Genomic DNA, 21993 nt, shown 5'->3' with positions numbered 1-21993 from the left:
ATTTTCTTAAATTTACCAAGGCTTGATTTGTGACCCAAGATATGATCTATCCTGGAGAATGTTCCATGAGCAGTTGAGAAGAAAGTGTATTCTGTTGTTTTTGGATGGAATGTCCTATAAATATCAATTAAGTCCATCTTGTTTAATGTATCATTTAAAGCTTGTGTTTCCTTATTTATTTTCATTTTGGATGATCTGTCCATTGGTGAAAGTGGGGTGTTAAAGTCCCCTACTCTTCTTGTTTTACTGTTGACTTCCCCTTTTATGACTGTTAGCATTTACCTTATGTATTGGGGTGCTCCTATGTTGGTTGCATAAATATTTACAATTGTTATATCTTCTTAGATTGATCCCTTGATCATTATGTAGTGGCCTTCTTTGTATCTTGTAATAATGTTTATTTTAAAGTCTATTTTGTCTAATATGAGAATTGCTACTCCAGCTTTCTTTTGATTTCCAGTTACATGAAATATCTTTTTCCATCCCCTCACTTTCAGTCTGTATGTGTCCCTAGATCTGAAGTGGGTCTCTTGTAGACAGCATATATATGGGTCTTGTTTTTTATCCACTCAGCCATTCTGTGTCTTTTGGTTGGAGCATTTAATCCATTTACATTTAAGGTAGTTATCAATATGTATGTTCCTATTACCATTTTCTTAATTGTATTGGGTTTGTTATTGTAGGTCTTTTCCTTCTCTTATGTTTCCTGCCTAGAGAAGTTCCTTTAGCATTTGTTGTAAAGTTGGTTTGGTGGTGCTGAATTCTCTTAGCTTTTGCTTGTCTGTAAAGGTTTTAATTTCTCTGTTGAATCTGAATGAGATCCTTGCTGTGTAGAGTAATCTTGGTTGTAGTTTCTTCCCTTTCATCACTTTAAATATGTCCTGCCACTCCCTTCTGGCTTGCAGAGTTTCTGCTGAAAGATCAGGTGTTGACCTTATGGAGATTCTGTTGTGTGTTATTTGTTGTTTTTCCCTTGTTTCTTTTAATATTTTTTCTTTCTATTTAATTTTTAACAGTTTGATTAATATGTGTCTTGGCGTGTTTCTCCTTGGATTTATCCTGTATGGGACTCTCTGCACTTCCTGGACTTGATTGACTGTTTGTTTTCCCATGTTAGGGAAGTTTTCAACAATAATCCCTTCAAATATTTTCTCAGACCCTTTCTTTTTCTCTTCTTCTTCTGTGACCCCTGTAATTCGAATGTTGGTGCATTTAATGTCTTCCCAGTGGTCTCTGAGACTGTCCTCAATTCTTTTCATTCTTTTTTCTTTATTCTGATCTGCAGTAGTTATTTCCACTATTTTATCTTCCAGGTCACTTATCCGTTTTTCTGCCTCAGTTATTCTGCTATTGATTCCTACTAGAGAATTTTTAATTACATGTATTGTGTTGTTCATCATTGTTTGTTTGCTCTTTAGTTCTTCTAGGTCCTTGTTAAACTTTTCTTGTATTTTCTCCATTCTCTCTACAAGATTTTGGATCATCTTCACTGTCATCACTCTGAATTCTTTTTCAGGTAGACTGCCTATTTCCTCTTCATTTGTTTGGTCTGATGGGTTTTTACCTTGTTCCTTCAGCTGCTGTGTGTTTCTCTGTCTTCTCAATTTGCTTAACTTACTGTGTTTGGGGGTCTCCTTTTCACAGGCTGCAGGTTCGTAGTTCCTGCTGTTTTTGCTGTCTGCCCCCAGTGGGTAAGTTTGGTTCAGTGTGTTGTATAGGCTTCCTGGTGGAGGGGACCTGTGCCTGTATTCTGGTGGATGGGGCTGGATCTTGTCTTTCTGGTAGGCAGGATTGCATCTGATGGTGTGTTTTGGGGTGCCTGTGACCTTATTATGATTTGAGGCAGCCTCTCTGCTAATGGGTGGGTTTGTGTTCCTGTCTTGCTAGTTGTTTGGCATAGGGTGTCCAGCACTGTAGCTTGCTGCTCTTTGAGTGGAGCTGGGTCTCAGCATTGAGATGGAGATCTCTGGGAGAGTTTTCACCATTTGGTATCATGTGGAGCCAGGAGGTCTCTTGTGGACCAGTGTCCTGAATTTGGCTTTCTCACCTCAGAGGCACAGGCCTTACAACTGGCCAGGGCACCAAGACCCTCTCCTCCACACGGCTCAGAAGAAAAGGGAGAAAAAAGAAAGGAAGGAAGGAAGGAAGGAAGGGAGGGAGCGAGGGAGGGAGGGAGGGAGGGAAAGAAAGAAAGAGAGCAACCAAACCAAAAAACAAATCCACCAATGATAACAAGTGCTAAAAACTATACTAAAAAAAAAAAACCCCAAAAAACCCCTGACAGACAGATCCCTAGGACAAATGATAAAAGCAAAGCTATACAGACAAAAATTACACAAAGAAGCATACACATACACACTGACAAAAAGAGAAAAAGGAAAAATATATATACATCTTTTGGGAAGTCTGAGGTCTTCTGCCAGCATTCAGTAGGTGTTCTGTAGGAGTTGTTCCACATGTAGATGTATTTCTGATGTATTTTTGGGGAGGAAGGTGATCTCCATGTCTTACTCCTCCGCCACCTCGAAGGTCTCCCCTTGTCTAATATCTTTACTGGTTTTTGTATCAGGGTGATGCTGACCTCATATAATGAGTTCAGAAGTGTTCCTTTCTCTTCGATATTTTGGGGTAGTTTGAGAAAGATAGGTGTTACTTGTTCTTTAAATTTTTGGTAGAATTCACCTGTGAAGTCATCTGGTCCTGGACTTTTGTTTGTTGGGAGTTTTTTTAGTTTGTTTGGTTTTTTTACTGATTCAATTTTATTACTGGTAATTATTCTGTTCATATTTTCTATTTCTTCTTCATTCAGTCTTGAAAGAGCATACGTTTCTAGGACTTTATCCATTTCTTCTAGATCGTCCATTTTATTGGCGTATAATTGTATTGTTTTCCATTCTCATGACAGGTAGACACTTCAGATATTAACAGGTTTTCACTCCTCTGAGCAGAACTTCTGTGAACGTTTGTATACAAGTGTTTTCATGAATGTGTTTTTATTTCTCTAAGGCAAATAGTAGGAATGGAATTGCTGAGTCATAGGTTATGTGTATTTAGTTTTATGAGAAACTGAGAACTTTTTCCAGTGTGGTTTTCCAGTTTTACAGTCCATCAACAAATATGAGAGTTCTGGTTACTCCTTATCCTTGTCAACATTTGAAGTTGTCAGTTTATTTAGTTTCAGTCATTCTGGTGGATTTATTATGCTACCTCATTGTGGTTTCCATTTGCATCTTCCTGAAGACTCATGATGTACATTTGAGTTTAATTTAAATTTTATTTAAATTTAGAGTCATTTTGACCTCCTTGTGAAATACAAGGAGGTTGCCCTTAGTGATTTTCCCACTTTTAAGATACTCTGCCTAGTCTTCTATGCTGGGTGAGCTCCTAGAGCCATGTGGCACAGTCATCCTTGGTAGGTGACTATGATAGTGTGGGTGGATGAAATCCACTTCCTGTGGTGCGTGCTGTTCACAACCTCAGGTGGACAGCATTCTACAATAAATATCCCAGGAAAGGTAGTTTCTAATAACGACATTCACAGTCTCCATGTTTCCTAGTAACAGTCCCTGGAATGACTAAAACATGCTTTTCAGTAGAATATGAAAGTTCTTTACAGCTTTTGTGAAATAGTTTGAAACAGAAACCCAATCTTCTAAAGACTAGATTCAGAATAAGTATTGATATAATTTAAATTTCCATTAACTGGTGTATAAATAACCTCCCATCTTACTTGTCTAAATGGAGGATGATTCTCAAAAGCACTGTATCAGTGCTTCTTAATATTTCTCTTGTGGCTTCTGATTAAGCAACAACAAGCTACTTGTAGGTTTTACATTTTAATTAAAGAGAATCTAAGTTATTTGGGTCTTATAATAACTTACTTCCCAAAGATCTGGGGGAAGAGGAGGGCAAAGGGGTAGCTGAGCTATGGGAAACCCTAATTGTGAATTAACTCCTTAGTTAATTCTAAGTTCTAAAGAAAGAAGTTTCATGGAGGGTTGGGGGGACAAAATCACCCCAAAAGACAGAGTTGCATGATGAAAAGCCCCAAGAGTTTTTGAGGGAGACTTGGGTGTTTTGAGTCTGTCTGTGCCTAAATCTCTTAACTCCCATGTGCCTCAGTTTCCTCATTTGCCAGATGGGGAAGATGGAAATTACTTCCTGCTGAAGAAAGTCACCATCTCTGTGACACACTCTACCCTGCGCTTGTCCACACCACTCTCATTGCCCTCTGGGGCTCCTCTTCCCTTCAATACGGGCATCCCCTGAGACAACACTGAGCTTGAACGTGTTCTGCCTCTGTGCCCTTGAGCAGGTTACTGAATCTTGCTGAGCCTCAGATTCTCCAACTGTACATTGGTTAATTGTAGTATCCACATCACAGAATTATTGAGATTATTGAATAATTCACAGCAATAGTTAGCAATAAATACATAATGTATTTGAGAAACATTATTCATTGCCAAGTACTTTGTGACAGATATATTTGACTACTACTATTCATTTGTAATCACTGTTATAACAAACATCCAACGATGTTGGGTAAATTATTATAAACCTACTTCATGAAAATTATATAGCTGTTAATGAAGGAAGACTATGTAAAATATTAAACACTATTATAATACAATAGTAAGTGGTATAAATTATTAGGTATAAAATAAGCTACAAGGATATATTGTACAACACAGGGAATATAGCCAATATTTTATAATAACTAAATGGAGTATAACCTTTAAAAATTGTGAATCATTATATTGTACACCTGTAACATATAATTTTGTACATCAACTACACTTCAATAAAAAAAATGTTTAAAAGCTAAATAAAATATACTTTAAAAGATTAAAAAAGTCATAAGTGGAAAAATCAGTAAACCAAATTATCCTTATATCACAAGGATGACCACATAAAATAACTAGATCCAAGCATTCGTCCAAAAAATAGCAAGAAGAGGCACAAAATACAGCAAGTAAGAGATGCAAGGGGATGATTACGTGTACTTACACTACTTATCTATTGGGAGGAAATTCTTTTTGAAAAAACAAACCCGTCTATTTCTTTCAAATTGAAATTCTTCGGTGAGGACAAAATAATAATGATGGTCACTGTGTTTTTCTTTCAGTTTCCTGGCGTTTAACATGGACACAGTCGGTAATCTCGCCTTTCTGTTGAAAGCAGTCAATTTTCATGAAAGGGTTCTTCAGCGGGGTTTGGTGGCCCGGATTTATTATAAGGTAAAGATACATTGTGTTATATTTTTCCTTTTGGTGTTTAAGGCATATTCTTGCTGGTGAACTATCTGCTCAATGTAATACCGGATGAGTCAGCGTAATTACAAGCTTCTGGAAATGGCTAGAATTCCTACAAGCCATTTTGCATGACAGCCTTGCTCACTTTGGAGGCCCTGATGCTAGTGATTATCTCTTGTGCGGCATCTTTTAGAATTTTACCTGCAAGTGTCATTTGGCTGCCATGGGAGTTGATAAGTGGGGTAATTTTTAACCCTTATTGGAATTGAAGAGTCATTGTCTGTATGTAATAACGAATACATTGTTTTCTTGGTGGGGGGAGTGCATCAGGCACATGTGAAAATTAACCATTGAATTAGCCTGAGATGCACTCTATTTCCTATTAAAATGCCCATGACGTTCTGCAAAAACATAAAACCTCTTATCAGCATTGATAAGAAATCTAGAGGGAATTTGCACCAAGTACTATACCAATGGGGTTGGTTTGAGGAAACACCCCCGCCCCAGCAATATCTGTTTCATCTCCTAATCCCAACCTGGAATAGACAACAAGACCCCAAGAGAAGGCTTTACTTATCCCACTTTCTACCCAGGCTCAGGACCTCAGGGCTACCATAACCTGAAATCAGACCACGGCTCCCCCTCTGCAAAGGAATTATGTTCCAATAGGACCAGAATTGGGTCCCATGAAACTCTCCCCCTTCAGTTCGTCTCTTTTTATATTGATTCCAAGATCACATCTCCCAGTACAACATAGAGGAGGAGGAGGATGAATGGCACATGGGGATGGGTATTCTCTTCAGAAATGCTCTGTGGCAGAAGCGCCTTGGGAGCAGAAATGGTCAAAATCCACCTTGTGAAACAGAGACTGATGAGTACCTGCTGGAAGTTGGGCCAGGTTTGTGCAAACCACTCCATCCTTCAGTTGTAGGTTTGAGGAGAGTTCCTGCCAGATGCCAAGGACACATCCAGGTGGGTAAAAGTCTCTCCACATTCCCTGCCCTTATCAAACATGGAGCCAGCCAAAGTAAGAGAAGGATGCGATCAAAGGCAAAGATGCACTTGTAAGCAGAACTAACAATGGAGAAAATGTAATCTATGAACTAGCTTTCCAAGACTGTAGAAGTAAAGGATAAAGATGAACTGGCATGGGGACTTCCCTGGTGATGCAGTGGTTAAGAATCCACCTGCCAATGCAGGGGACACAGGTTTGAGCCCTGGTCTGGGAAGATCCCACAGGCCGTGGAGCAACTAAGCCTGTGTGCCACATCTGCTGATCCTGCGCTCTAGAGCCTGTGAGCCACAACTACTGAGCCCACATGCCTAGAGCCCATGCTCTGCAACAAGAGAAGCCACCACAATGAGAAGCCTGTGTACCACAGTGAAGATTAGCCCCCGCCTGCTGCAACTAGGGAAAGCCCGTGCGCAGCAATGAAGACCCAACGCAGCTAAAAATAAATTAATTAATTTAAAAAAATGATGAAATGGCATGAGATGATAATCAACACAGAGTGAAAATAGTAGAAATACAACCCATGGATAAGAAATATTCCTGAAAATGCTGGAACAAAAGGAGCAGAAATATAATAACCAACACAAAAGAAATATATTTTTCTTAGTGTAAAAAAAAATCAAGATTTTAATAGGAAAAAAACTATACCTGGATATAGCTTGCAAATCCAGAGTAAAGATAATTTCATTAAAGCAGCCAGACAGAAAGTAATAGTTTACCAACAAATGGAAAAAAACAAGCTTAACTTAAATCTTTATTCACCATCTCCAAATGGAGTAAGACTTGCTCCTCTAAAGAGGAAACTCATGATCTAAGCATACCATTCCAAACCAAATTTAATTCATGAGTACAAGCAGTGGAAAGATATCCTCAGAAATCTAAGAATCAGAAGCAATTTCACTCCCATGGCCTTCCTTAAAAATTGTTCAAAGACCTACTCAATAGGACATGAAAAAGAATCAAAAGTAATAACTTGAAAATAAGGAAGTCAAGATATAAAAGGATTGATGGTCCATGTGAATCTGCCTACCAATAATTATGTGTTTTAAAAAATTAGTTCCAGAGTTAAATACATAAGCTAAAAAATGTTTTTGGAAAAAGAACATGAATTAAAAAAAAAACCATTGTGTCATTGGGTCTATAATAGATTGGTTGCTAATATATTTTAAGGTAAGGTCAAAAAAACTAAAGTAAAGTAAAAACATGCTCAATTTCTTACTTTAATTGCAGGGCAGGCAAAAGACATTGTTTTGTTTGATCATTAGAGAAAAACATAGGTTAAAATATATGTTTCATTACATTAAAAGTCAACATGATTTCCTTCCCATTTAGGTTACCACAGAGCATTGAGTACAGTTCCCTGTGCTATACAGTATGTTCTCAATAGTTATCTGTTTTATACATAGTATCAATAGTGTATATATAACAATCCCAATCTCCCAATTCATCCCATCCCCCCTTCCCCCTTGGTATCCATACGTTTGTTCTCTATATCTGTGTCTCTATTTCTGCTTTGTAAATAAGATCATCTACATCAACTTTTTCAGATTCCACATATATGTTAATATACGATATTTGTTTTTCTCTTTCTGACTTACTTCACTCTGTATGACAGTGTCTAGGTCTATCCACGTCTCTACAAATGACCCAATTTCGTTCCTTTTTATGGCTGAGTAATATTCCATTGTATATATATACCACATCTTCTTTATCCATTCCTCTCTTGATAGACATTTATGTTGTTTCCATGTCCTGGCTATTGTAAATAGCGCTGCAGTGAATATTGGAGTGCATGTGTCTTTTTAAAAAATTTATTTATCTTATTTATTTATTTTTGGCTGCATTGGGTCTTTGTTGATGTGCACAGGCTTTCTCCAGTTATGGTGAGTGGGAGCTATTCTTTTCTGTGGAGCACGGGCTTCTCATTATGGTGGCTTCGCTTGTTGCAGAGCACAGGCTCTAGGCACACGGGCTTCAGTAGTTGCGGTGTGCAGGCTCAGTAGTTGTGGCACATGAGCTTAGTTGCTCTGCAGCATGAGGGATCTTCCCGGACCAGAGCTTTAACCTGTGTCCCTTGCATTGGCAGGTGGATTCTTAAGCACTGCACCACCAGGGGAGGTTTTCTCAGGATATATGCCCAGTAGTGGGATTGCTGAGTCACATGATAGTTCTATTTTTAGTTTTTTAAGGAATGTCCATACTGTTCTCCATAGTGGCTGCACCAATTTACATTCCCACCAACAGTGTAGGAGGATTCCCTTTTCTCCACACCCTTTCCAGCATTTATTATTTGTAGATTTTGTGATGATGGCCATTCTGACCAGTGTGAAGTGATACCTCATTATAGTTTTGATTTGCATTTCTCTGATAATTAGTGATGTTGAACGTTTTTTCATGTGTTTGTTGGCCATCTGTATGTCTTCTTTGGAGAAATGTCTATTTAGTTCTTCCACCCATTTTTTGATGGGGTTGTTTGTTTTTTTGATATTGAGCTGCATGAGCTGTTTGTATATTTTGGAGATTAAGCCTTTTTCCGTTGCTTCATTTGCAAACAGTTTCTCCCGTTCTGAGGGTTGTCTTTTTGTCTTGTTTATGGCTTCCTTTGCTGTGCAAAAGCTTTTAAGCTTCATTAGTTCCCATTTGTTTATTTTTGTTTTTATTCTCATTACGCTAGGAGGTGGGTCAATAAAGATCTTGCTGCAATTTGCGTCAAAGAGTGTTCTGCCTATGTTTTCCTCTAAGAGTTTTAGTGTCTGGCCTTACATTTAGGTCTTTAATCCATTTTGAGTTTATTTTTGTGTATGGTATTAGGGAGTGTTCTAATTTCATTCTTTTACATGTAGCTGTCTAGTTTTCCCAGCAACACTTATTGAAGAGGCTGTCTTTGCTCCATTGTGTATTCTGGCCTCCTTTGTCATAGATTTGGTGACCATAGGTGTGTGGGTTTATCTCTGGGCTTGCTGTACAGTAGAAACTAACACAACATTGTAAATCAACTATACTCCAATAAAAATTTTTAAAAAACGAAAAGGCAGTCTACTGAGAGAAGATATTTGCAGATGATATATCTGATAAGAGGTTAATATCCAAACTATACAAAGAATGCATACAACCCGACATCAAAAACAAACAAACAAACATACAAACAACCCAATTAAAAATTGGGCAGAGGGCCTGAATAGACATTTTCCAAAGAAGACATACAGATGGCCAATAGACACATGAAAAGGTGCTCAACATCACTAATCATCAGGGAAATGCAAATGAAGACCACAAGGAGATATACCTCACACCTGTCAGAATGGCTATTATCAAAGACCACAAATAACAAGTATTGGAGAGGATGTGGAGAAAAGGGAACGCTTGAGCACGTTGGTGGGAGTGTAAACTGGTAAAACCACTATGGAAAACAGTATGGAGTTTCCTCAAAAAATTAAAAAGAGAATTACCATACAATCCATCAATTCCACTTCCACTAATCTGAAAAGATATATGCTCCCCTATGCTCACTGTAGCATTATTTATAATAGGCAAGATATGGAAACAATCGAAGTGTCCATCAATAGATGAGGGGATAAAAAAGATGTGATGTATATACACACACAATGGAATATTATTCAGTCATAAAAAGAAGGAAATCCTTGTATTTGCAACAGCATGGCTGGACCTACAGGGTATTATGCTAAATAAAATAAGTCAGATAGAGAAAGACAGATACTATATGACTTCACTTATGTGTGGAGTCTAGAAAACAAAACAAATAAATAAACATAACAAAATAGAAACAGACCCATAGATACAGAGAACAAACAGGTGCCTACCATGGGAGAGAGTGCTAAGGGGATGAAATGAAAAAGAAAATCAACTATGTGAGGTAATGTGCTTGATGGTGGTGATCATTTCACCTTGTATATTTATATGAAATCATCATGTTGTATACCTTAAATGTATACAGTTTTGTCAATAATACCTTAATAAAGCTGAAAAAAGATTAAAAATTACAATTTACATAATTAAAATGCATCCACTTAAATGAGTTTTGACAAATTTATTTAACCATAAAATGACCACAACAGTCTAGATAAAAAACATTTCTATCACCCAAAAACATTCCCTCTTTCCAAACAATGCACACCAGTACTCCCAGCCCCAGGTATCAGTGGTTCTGTTTTTTGTCACTATAGACTGGATTTTAATCTTGCCCATTACTGAATATCATCAGAATGAAATCATATAGAATGTACTCTTCTGTGTCTGGCATCTTTTTCTCAGATTAATGTTTTTGCAATTGATCCTTGTTGCTTTATGTAGCAGTGGTTCATTCTTTTCACTGTCAAGTAGTATTCCATTGCATGGATATATTGGAATCTGTTCATCCATTTACTCGTTGATGGGCATTTTTGTTATTTCCAGTTTTGGGCTATTAAAAATAAAGCTGCTATGAGTATTCCGAAAAAAAAAAGTCAACATGAGCACAAAACACAGGGTGCTTCTTATGCAAATCAATACAGAAGACGCAGCAAAGGTAAATACATGACCAAAAGTTTGTGCACTCAGAGACAGAGTAAAGAACACACATCAGAAAGCACGTTCTTGGAGGCTTCTAAGACCCTCTGGTGCTTTTCCTTTAGATGTTCCTACACCGGGGCTGAAGGGCTGTTTAGAGAGTTCCCACTGCCAGTTGCTCCCTGGTTTGAGACTTTCTCCAGGGATTGCTTCTCCAATCTCTTCCTGTTCATTGTGACATCCCCTTTGTCCCTTGTCTAATTTGTATAAGTACAAATCGCCTCTCCTTGGTTCCCTGGCCCCCAAAGATTGATGATTTGACTTGAAGTGCACTGGTCTAGTAATCCCTTGAAATCAACTTTTCCATTATGATCCCTAAATTCAGTCCACAGTACGCCATGGAGAGGCATCTTCTGTTACATTTCCATCCTTGGGGACCATAACTCCCTCCAGCTTCCACATCTAGAAGGTGGAGGATTAGATTTAAACTGGGCTATAACATGAAATGAAAGAGTTTTCCATTCTCCTAATAAAAGCATAGACTCTCAGATTACAAATAAATCTAATCATGAACATTTTGTACAGAAACAAATCTAATTATATACAGTGATGTATAGTTATATACATCAAAAACAAAAATGATTTTTAAAAGGAAGAATAAGTATAGATTGGGCAACAGCAAGTTATTTTCAGATATCTTTCAGAAGATTAGGGTATTAGTCTGCAAGGACTGAAGCCTCCTGGCAGCACCCACATGAGTGATCTTGGTAGTGTATCCTTCAGCCCCAGTCAGACCTTCAGACCCTGTAAGGACTGGGGCCATAGACATCTTGCTGCAACCTTGACAGACCCTGGACCCGAACCATCCGGCTTCTGGATTCCCGACTTTCAGGAACTGTCTGAATAATGAGTGCTTGCTTTAATCTGGTAAATGTGGGGGTATTTTTTACACGGCAATAGATACTGAATACAGATTTGGGCACCTCAAAGTTGGGTTCTGATCTAACAAAACCCTAAAATGTGGCTTTGAACCAAAATTCCTCAAGTCAGAAGCCGGTTGAAGAAATGAACCAATCACAAACATGTGTACCTTTCATGATAGCAGGATGCCTCAGAGGAAAGAACCAAGAGCCAGAGGTGGAGCCAAGAGCGATGGAGAAAAAAAACCTCTTGGGCTTGGGTAGGACTGAATCCTAATCAAGGAACTTCTGACAATGGCTCAGCCGGATTTCAGAATTTCTGTGGATTTCTGACCCCTGTATTCCTCCCATTTTCTTCTTTCTTGAGCAAGAGTATAATCCATTCCTATCCCACTAGTGTGTGTTGGCCATGTAGGGGACAAATAATTTGTTTCTTTAGTTAAAAACCTTCAAATCAAGAGGAAATGTTCTGGAGGAATGACATCTGAGGAAACTTATCTGCATCTAAACTGGATGTAGATGATGAGCTCCTGGAATTTGGACTAATGCTGGTAATGGGATGGGAGAGGGTTTTTTGGGCCTTGGGGAAAGGTGAGGATGGGCTGTGATAGATAGGGTCCAAGGTGGCCTTCAATAATCCCAGCATCCTGGCAGTCACATCTTTATACAGCTCCCTCTACATTGTACTAGGGTTTGTCTGTAGAACCAGTGGAATACAGCATAAGTGATGGTATGTCTCTTCTAAGATTGCATTATAAAAGTTACTGTGGATTCTACCTTAGTTTCTCCCTCCCTTTCTTGGATCCCTGACTCTGGGGGAAGTCATGTCATGAGCAGCCCATGTGTCAAAGAACCAAAACTTCTTCCAAATCTACATGAATGAAGACTGAAGTGTTTCCTGTAGCCCTACTCACATCTCCAGAGATGGCAAGGCCTGGAGCAGTCAACAACTTGACTTTAACCTCATGGCAGAGCCTGAGCCAGGAGCACCAATCAAGACATGCCCAGATCCAAAAACCCTCAGAAACCATTTCAGATAATAACAGTTTTTTTGTTTTAAGATGCTAAATTTGGAGATAATTTGTTGCACTGCAATGGGTAACTAATATAGCATCAGAAAGCAAAAATCATGTAATAGTTTTGGCATTGATACATTTGTTGAAACAAAATTACAGAAGGAGATTATAGTCTTTTAAAATCACTATTTCTGTCTAATAATATAAGGAATGACATAGACATTCTTTCTATGTCAATAAGAATATGATCCCCCAATATTCTATGCTCCTCGTTTTTTGGTGATTATACACAGTGCCATAATGAACATTCTTAACAATGCAGTTTTTCAACTTTACATCCAAAGTGTTCTCTACAAATATTGAACCAAATTGTACTTCCCCAAGGTCCACATTTGTCCACACTCTTTTTTTTTAACACTTTGTTTCTCCAGCTTTCTCACTTTTTATCTGGGAGTATGTCATATCATATTAGATGCTCTCTGGTACTTATTAAATATTCAGAACTATTTTCTGGTTAAAATTGTTCTTTTCCAGAGAACAAATAGTTCACAAGTGTGAACTGTTTTCTTATTTTGAGAAAAGAAAAACTTTACACACATACAAGTGTATTTTCTGGTCAGAAGAAACAAACAAACATTAGGTGTGTGGCGTGGCAAAGAAATACAAGAGTTTTAGAATCAGACAATTATGTCTTACCACTTCTGAGACTTATTATCCCAATTCTATATCCATAAATTTGGGGTAATAAGAGTAGGTACAATACACATTTGTTGCAAGGATGAAATAAGATAGAATATGTTTGTTGTTGTTTTTTTTGCGGTACGCAGGCCTCTCACTGTTGTGGCCTCTCCCATTGTGGAGCACAGGCTCCGGACGCGCAGGCTCAGCGGCCATGGCTCACGGGCCCAGCCGCTCCGCAGTATGCAGGATCCTCCCAGACCGGGGCACGAACCCGTGTCCCCTGCATCAACAGGCGGACTCTCAACCACCGCGCCACCAGGGAAGCCCAGAATATGTGTTTTAAAAAGCATTTAAGAAACGGTAAACCTTGCACTCATGTTAATTATCTGAGTTACTACCATTAGTGTAACCATTTTAATAGTCAATTCAATTAAATATTCATTAAACAATACAGTTTTCTAGGGCTAAGCATGGGAAGACTACAAAGATTATGAAGATATGCTCCTACCTTGGGATAAGTCCACTAGTTATAGCCCAAGGCAGAATGAAATAAGTACTAACTTATGACAGAACCTACAAGCTTAGAGAAAAGAATTTTGACTTCTACATTTAAGTTTGTATTTTTGGCTCAGCTTTTTGTTCAGCTAGCTATATGTTGGCTTATGTCTACCTACATTAATTTGGTGTATCTGGAAATAAAATGACCTGGTCAGCAATTTGAACATCTGACCCAAATGGAGTCTGGAGAATAGTCTTCGAACAGTGTCCAAAGGTGGGTGATTTCATCTAGAATGCCAAGATCTTGTAAAAATAACCATGTGTTTTGGTTCAGGATCTTTTCAAGAAGCAAAAATATGAGTGGGCTCCAGAAGTCTGCTTTTCTTTTGTTTTACAGTAATACTCTTTAATGTTCCTCAAATGCACATTTTATTTTGGAGACACTTAGCTCACTCGTGTTAGATAGCCCATCTCCCTCTTACCTTGGAGGGAGCACTAAGGGCTAGAAGTTCACAGAGGTAGAGAGTCAAGACCCCTAGGTCCTCATGAAAGACCTATCATCTCATACTGCCTTTCCCTCCTTGGTGCAGCCAGAATTTAACTTAAAATGGAGCCAGGAAATGTCCTTCTGTGTGGTGGTGGCCATGGAGGGAGCCCAGCCCCATGGCTTGTCTTGGAAGCTCCACTTCTCCAGCTTTCTAAAATCATGCTGCAAACGTTGTTCATCAAGGTCACTATATCACTTCCCCATTAGTGGCAGGGGGGAGACAATAAACAATGACTTGTCACTTTGAGAATATTTTATTAAGGACTTCATTTTATAGAGAAAAATCTAGGGGAGAAAAATGTATCCCCTGAGTAATCAATATGTTTAACAGATGACTGTTTATTTTCAAATGTGAGTAACAAAAATTGGGCAGGTAGAGGGATGATAATTCAGGTGGGATGAAAACTGTTCTGGTTAACCAGTTTATTCATGTCTGTCTCTCGTCACCTGTAATATTCTTCTACTGCACTGGTGGTTCCCCCATTTCAGGGTGTGTAGGAATCACCTGGAAAAGAATGATTTAAAAAATCTGATTCATGTTGCCCTCCTCCACACTGCAAGGCTGAGTCAAAAGGGAAAGAGAAGTGGTTTGTAAATGAATATCATTAATCATCCTCAAAATTCAGGGGCAGTCAACTCACTTGGAAACAGCTACCCTAAGTTATTTTTTCTTATTCAGAATTTGAGGTCTGGTTGGAGAAGAATTGGTGGCGGCTGGAAATAAGGTTTTTGGAGAAGTAACTTTATAGAGCTTTCTGTTTAGAAAAGTAACAGTCACCTACAGTTTTTATTGTTGTGGTCAGTGCAGCCTGACTGCTGTGTGTGTGTGTATGTACACATGAGAGAGAGAGAGAGAGAGAGAGACTCTAAAGCTCATTAGATCTTTAGAATATAATGAAATCATAGTACCTCTGAAGGCTATCTTTCTAACAGATGATGCCAGTTATTTTGTTAGAATTTTAGACTAACAGTTTCTTTGCCCAGGTCACCTGGTTGGCATTTGGAATCTTATGTGAGTTCTTGTCTGCAGGAAATGTGAGCTGTCTGGATCAGTGACTGGATGGCACACACATGGCATGTGCTGGAGGTCAGGCTGCCAGAATCTCATCAGTCACAGGTCCTCAAGAGCTTTGGTCCAGTGATGTCTGGTAGATCCAGAGAGGAGCTAGAAAATACCATTGTCAGTGAACCCAAAGAGAATATCTGGTCTGCTTTGCTTGTACTTCTCTGAGAGTTTCAGAGTGGAGACAGGAATCAGAGAGTAACAGCAGCTGGGTTGTGTTTGTTACATTTTAAAAAACCAATACAGCAACCTGAAGAGCAGATGTTTTACTAAACATCTCATGGTACAGAAATGCCAAGAGCTTTATTCCAGAGACAGATCATCAAAGACAGGAAACAGGATTAGAAACCAAATTTCCTGAGTTCCTGGTTTGCATTGATCTTGCATCTTCTAACTCCTGTGGTCAAGTTGGGCTGGGAAGATGACCAGCAGACCAGGGCAACCTGGTGGAGGGGCCTTTTTGTCTTCAGAGCTCTGGGTGCTGCCTATGCAATGGCCACCTTATGCAAAAGTAAGGCTTTGCTGCTGACTGGGGCTTGAAATTCCTTTAATGGGGAACATATACCCATTTCTCAGTGAGAGCTAAGGCTTAAACTCCTGCAACTCAGCGAGGGGGAAAGAGTGACTGACTTCCACTTCCCAATAGCTCTACATGGTGTGAGGAAGGGGTAGGTGGTGGTCTGAGAGACCCCAGAGTGGACAGGCAGGAAGATCCGAGGCTGCCTGTGCCTACCTCCTCCTGTGTGCCGTGCTCCTAAGGCTTAGCTTGGCACTTCCCTCTTAGTTGTTTCTGGTCATAGGAAATGTTTCTGTTCTGTGATGCTTTCCTCTCTCTGATTCTAGTTACGTTAAACCCAGTTAATCCTAGGAGTTGCATTTTCTCTTTTCCCCTCACTTCTAACTTTCTCCATCTTTCTCTCAAAGAGATCACCTAAGTTCTCTTCCTAGGGAAGCCTATTATAGGTAGGGAATGGAAAGGAAAGAAAGGAAGGGAAGTGATGAGAAGGAAAAGGAAGAGGAAGTTATATTTCTAATAACTGCATGGACAGTGCAGTCATTTCCTTTTTTAGTGTGAGAGCTAGAAGGGTCCCTCAGGAGGCAACCTGAGGACCAAAAAGGTTAGTGGTGGGCTTCCCTGGTGGCGCAGTGGTTGAGAGTCCGCCTGCCGATGCAGGGGAAACGGGTTCATGCCCCGGTCTGGGAAGATCCCACATGCCGCGGAGCGGCTGGGCCCGTGAGCCATGGCCGCTGGGCCTGTGTGTCCAGAGCCTGTGCTCCACAATGGGAGAGGCCACAACAGTGAGAGGCCCACGTACCACAAAAAAAAAAAAAAAAGAAACAACAACAACAAAAAAAAAGGTTAGTGGTTTCTTCAAGGGAATGCAGTCACCAAGAGCAAAGAGGAGACTCACATTTGGTTATGCAAATATACTATTTTTTTCCTTAAACTTTCACCCACTATTTTAGTAATCATCTATAGATCTTTCTGGAAATAATCAATACTGTGGTGTTTACTACTGGGAATTCTATTTCTCTCATTCCTGCTACATTCCTTTATTAGAAGCAAGAGCTGTCCCTTCTCTTCCAATGATTTAATGATTTATCTATTCAATTAATTATTATTTACATCAGTGTGGATTAATGGATATTTATTGTATATTTGGGCTATGTCCAATTCTACCATATTTTATTTTCGTGCTCAAATTGTTCCAGCTTTGGCCATTGAGATCTGCTTCAGTTTAACTAGCCCCTGTATCTCTTTGATATGTCCCCATCTTTTTTTTTTTTTGAAACGCTTCCTTATTTTTTGGTACCATAAAATGTTCCAGGCTCATCTCATATTTACCCTGCCCAACCTGTAATCAACCATTTCTCCAAGAGTCCCTGGTTCCTTTTATTGGAGAATAGTATTTAAAAATCAATATCTGGTTGCTGAGTATGCTAATTGCTACTGGAGTGTCACTACTTCTAGGCTTGTTCTAAGCTAGAAAATAGATATAGGTTTACTCAGTCACACATTCTCACACAGATTTGTATGCACGTATATTAGAAACCATGAGTTTATACTGGTAGTTCTGATTCCAATCCCAAACCACAAGCATTCCCTCTTTCCTATTTGTAACTTCTTTCTCTGAGAAAATGAGAAATCTGGCTTTCATTATCTACTATGTTTACTTATTTGATCTTCCCTAGTTAAGTAGTTTTCAGAATTGCTAACCCATCTCTCTGTGAGAAACACATTTACAACTAGAATACAGTATTTGTCTTTGTGAACTTAGCTTATGGTATCTAATCAAAGTAGTATTTCCAAAATTACTTTGACTTGTTCTTTTCTTCTCCTTCAGTGAGATTGTGTTATTCATTTGCAACACAGTTAGGTTCATTTGTGGCTATTTGTATTCTACTCTGGGATCTCCCAACATCCTGGTTGATTTGAATCCATTCATGTTTTGGCTACATGAAACATTACTAAGTTTCTAAGAATCAAAGCTGTACAAAAAGTATACTCAGAACTGTCACTCCTTCCTCACCCCTACCTCCCCACTTCCATTCTTCTCTTTTTTCCCCACATACCTCCAATAGGTGAGCAGACTATTTAGTTTTTGGCTTATCCTTCCTTTATTTCTTTCACACAAATAATCAGATACATTTGTATTTTCTTATATTGTTTTCTCTCTTTCATGAAGGATCACATATGATAGATACTCTTCTGCATTTCTTTCCCTCTTAACCGTATGTCCTGGAAAGCATTCTACATCAGTTCATAGAGATCTACCTTATTCTTAAACAAACAGAAAAACAGCAGAATAATACACTGTATGGATGTATCATAGCTTACTCAACCCCTCTTTATTGTATGCATTTGAAATTTAGTATTGCTTAGGTGTACCTTTAGGGTGGATTTCTGGAAGTGTGATTGCTGGGTCCAAAGGTAAGTGCATATGTAGTTTGGTTAAGTATTGTCAAATTATCCCTCAAAAGGGTTGTACCAGTTTGCGTTCTCCCCAGCAACGTTTGTTTCTTCACAGCCTCGTCAACAGAATGTGTTCTCATACCTTTTATTTTTGCCAATTTGATAGGTGAGAAATTATATCTCTATATTGGTCTAAGTTCTATTTCTCTAATTATGAGTGAGTTTGCATAGTTTTTCATCTATGTGAGAGCTATTTTAACATATTTTTCAGGTATTATTGTTCATATTAGCTTCCCATTTATCCATAGGGATTTTGGTATTTTTGTACAATAATTTTCTATATTAAGGATCTTATACCTTTGTCATATTGCAAAAATTTCTTCCAGTTTGTCACTTGTCTTTTGACATTGTTTGTGGTAATTTTTGCCATGCAAAAAGGTGTTTAACTTCTGTGTAGTCAAATGGATTTTAACAGACAGAAAGCCTTTCCCTACATTTAGGTTAAAGAAGAAGTTACCACATGGGAACCTCAATCTTAATGTCCTGAGGAGTCAGCAGATAAAGTTTGGGACTGTCAGAAAGACTGAAAATTGAAGGGGAAAATTTAAAAAAAGGGAGCCATAGAGAGGGAAACTTCAAAATATGTGTATTAACACTACTCAAATCTTTAACTGATATCTGAAATATACATAGGTGGACAAAACTACAAAGAGCTCAAGGGATCTTTCATTTGAAAGGCTTAAAAAGCTGAGCAGAGAATTCAACTGTTGCCTACCACATAGGACACAGAATATGTGGTTTGAGTTCTGCCCAGTTAGAGAGGTATGGAAAGCTTTCCACTGGAACACCAGAAGGGCCATGCCTTAGGTATAAAAAACTATGTCCCAGGAAAGGGGATTTACTCAAGGACTACAGGTAGAATTAAAAGATACTAAAGGCAAAACCAAAAAGATTCTTCCTGACAGTGAATTAAACCAAGCCTCTACAGATTCAAGTTTATCTACTAATGATTTAACAGCATGCTGGAATGAAACTCAACACTCTTTAGAGGAAAATAACAGGATCCAGAATGAGTAGTATTTACAGTGTCCAATATACAATAAAATATTACCAGACATGTGAACAAGTAGGAACATGTAATCCATAATCAAGAGAAAAATCAGTCGATAGAAAAAGACACCAAAAATAACTCCAGTGTTGAAATTAGAAGACAAGCACTTTTGAAAAAATATGATGAATTTATTAAAGAGTGGACAGGACATAATAAATGAAATTTTCAGGAGACTTTTGGAAATTTTGTATACTTTTAAAACCCAAGCAGGATAGAACTGAAAAATACAATACTATAAATAAAAAATTGGAACTTCCCTGGTGGTGCAGTGGTTAAGAGTCTGCCTGCCAATGCAGGGGACATGGGTTTGAGCCCTGGTCTGGGAAGATCCCACATGCCATGGAGCAACTAAGCCCATGTGCCACAACTACTGAGCCTGTGCTCTAGAGCCTGTGAGCCACAACTACTGAGCCTGCATGCCACGACTACTGAGGCCCGTGCGCCTAGAGCCCGTGCTCCACAACAAGAGAAGTCACCACGATGAGAAGCCCGTGCACTACAACAAAGAGTAGCCCCCACTCGCCACATCTAGAGAAAGCCTGCACGCAGCAGCAAAGACCCCAGTGCAGCCAAAAAATAAATAAATAATTAATTAAAAAATTAATTTGGTGGAATTAACAACAGATTGGATGCAACAGAGGAAAATGTCAGTGAACATGAAGACATCAATAGAAATCCTTTGAGCTAAAGCTCAGAGCGAAAAAGATTGATAAAAATGAACAGAGCCTTAGTGACCTGTGGGACAGAATCACACACTCTAATATACATGCCCTTGGAGTCTCAGAGAAAGATAAGACAGAATGGAACAGAAAACGTATCAGCCAATTTTTAAAGAAATGACAGCACACAACTCCAGAAAGCTCACAAGATTCAGACAGAGAGGATTGAAACCAACCAACCAAACAAACATAAAAACAGAAGCACATCATAGTAAAACTGCTGAAAATCAAAGATAAAGAATAAATTATAAAAGTAGCCAGAGAAGAAGGAACATTAGAAACAGAAAAGAAATGATAAGAATGATGGTTGATTTTCATTAGAAATTGTAGAGCCAGAAGACAGTGGAAAAGATATCTCTAAAGTGCTGGAAAAAAAACAAAACAACTTTCTCCCTAGAGTTTTAGAGCCAGCAAAGATATGTATCAATAATGATTTAAGGCATTTTCAAGTAAAGGAAAGCTGAGAAAATTTGTCATAAGCAGACCTGTACTAGAAGAAATGTTAAGGAAGTTTCTTCAAGCTGAACAAAATGAAATTGCATGGAAATTTAAACCTAAAGGAAAGATGAACAGTGAAAATGCAAAATGTGTAGGTAAATATTAATGTCACCTTCCTTCTTAAACTTTTTAGAATTCAATTGGCTATTTAAAGCAAACGTAATCGTAGTTGTTTTGGTTTTTTAATGTATATGGAAGTAAAATATATGGCACCTTAGCACAAAAGATGGGATGTAAAGTACTTGGAATTATACTATTATAAGGTTCTTATGTTATACATGGATTGTTATTAATTAAAGGCAGACTGTCGTAGTAAAGAATATATATTTTAATAGAGAAGGTAAACTGAGACAAAAAAGAAAAATCCTCAGTTAATCTGGAAGAAGGCATGGAAGAAGGAACAAAAACTAATGACCTAAGTAGACAGACATACCATAGTAGTATAATAGACTTATACCCAACATTATCAATAACTATATTAAATGTAAATGGACTGAACATTCCCATTAAAAGGCAATTAAATTGTCATGGGGTTAAAAATAAGCAAAATCTCACCTTTATGCTTTGAGGATAAAGATACAGACAAGAAAAAGATATAGCTTTCAACTAAAACATGAGAGCCTAAATTAATATCAGATAAAGCAAACTTTAAGACAAAGAGTATTACCAAGGATAAAGAGGGTCATTTCATAAAGATTAAAAGATCACTTCATCAAGAAGGCAATAATCTGAAATAGGTATGCACCATAACAGACATTCAAAATACATGAAGCAGGGGAACTTCCCTGACATTCAAGGGGTTAAGCGTCGATGCTCCCACTGCAGGGAGCATGGGTTCGATCCCTGGTTGGAGAACTAAGATCCCACATGCCATGTGGCCTGGCCAAAAAAAAAAGCATGAAGCAGAAATTGACAGAACCAAAGGGAGAAACAGACAAATCCAATAATTGATGAAACAAATAGACAGGAATTCAATGTGGCTTAAAAGATGTGAACAACACTATCATCCAACTCTATCTATTTAGCATTTATAGACATATATTGAAAACTACACCCAGAACTACAGTTGCTGTTCATAAGACAAATCTCAGTAAAAATTTTAAAATATCAAAATAATACAGAATACTTTCCCTATTGATAATGGAATTAAATTAGAGATCAATAACAAAAAGATATCTGGAAAAATTTCCCAAATAAATATTAAGCAACTCATTTCTGTGAATCCAAGAAGGAATCTCTAAGGGAGTTAGAAAATA

At 38.3% G+C, this 21993-nt stretch overlaps 1 protein-coding gene across 1 annotated transcript in view; it reads left to right on the top strand.

Annotated features, from left to right (window-relative positions):
* Window positions 1–21993, top strand: part of ACOXL (acyl-CoA oxidase like) — a gene marked incomplete at its 3' end in the record, with an annotated part of 356274 nt that overhangs the window by 243073 nt on the left and 91208 nt on the right. Inside the window, 1 exon segment of the mRNA XM_082643007.1 lies at window positions 5126–5237. Within this exon segment, the coding sequence (XP_082499133.1) occupies window positions 5126–5237 (112 nt within the window).

This window comes from Mesoplodon mirus, assembly GCF_964341445.2.
Source record: "Mesoplodon mirus genome assembly, chromosome: 14".
NCBI lineage: Eukaryota > Metazoa > Chordata > Mammalia > Artiodactyla > Ziphiidae > Mesoplodon > Mesoplodon mirus.
The sequence above is the reverse complement of the archived record's forward strand: the minus strand, read 5'-3'. Positions and strand labels throughout refer to the sequence as shown.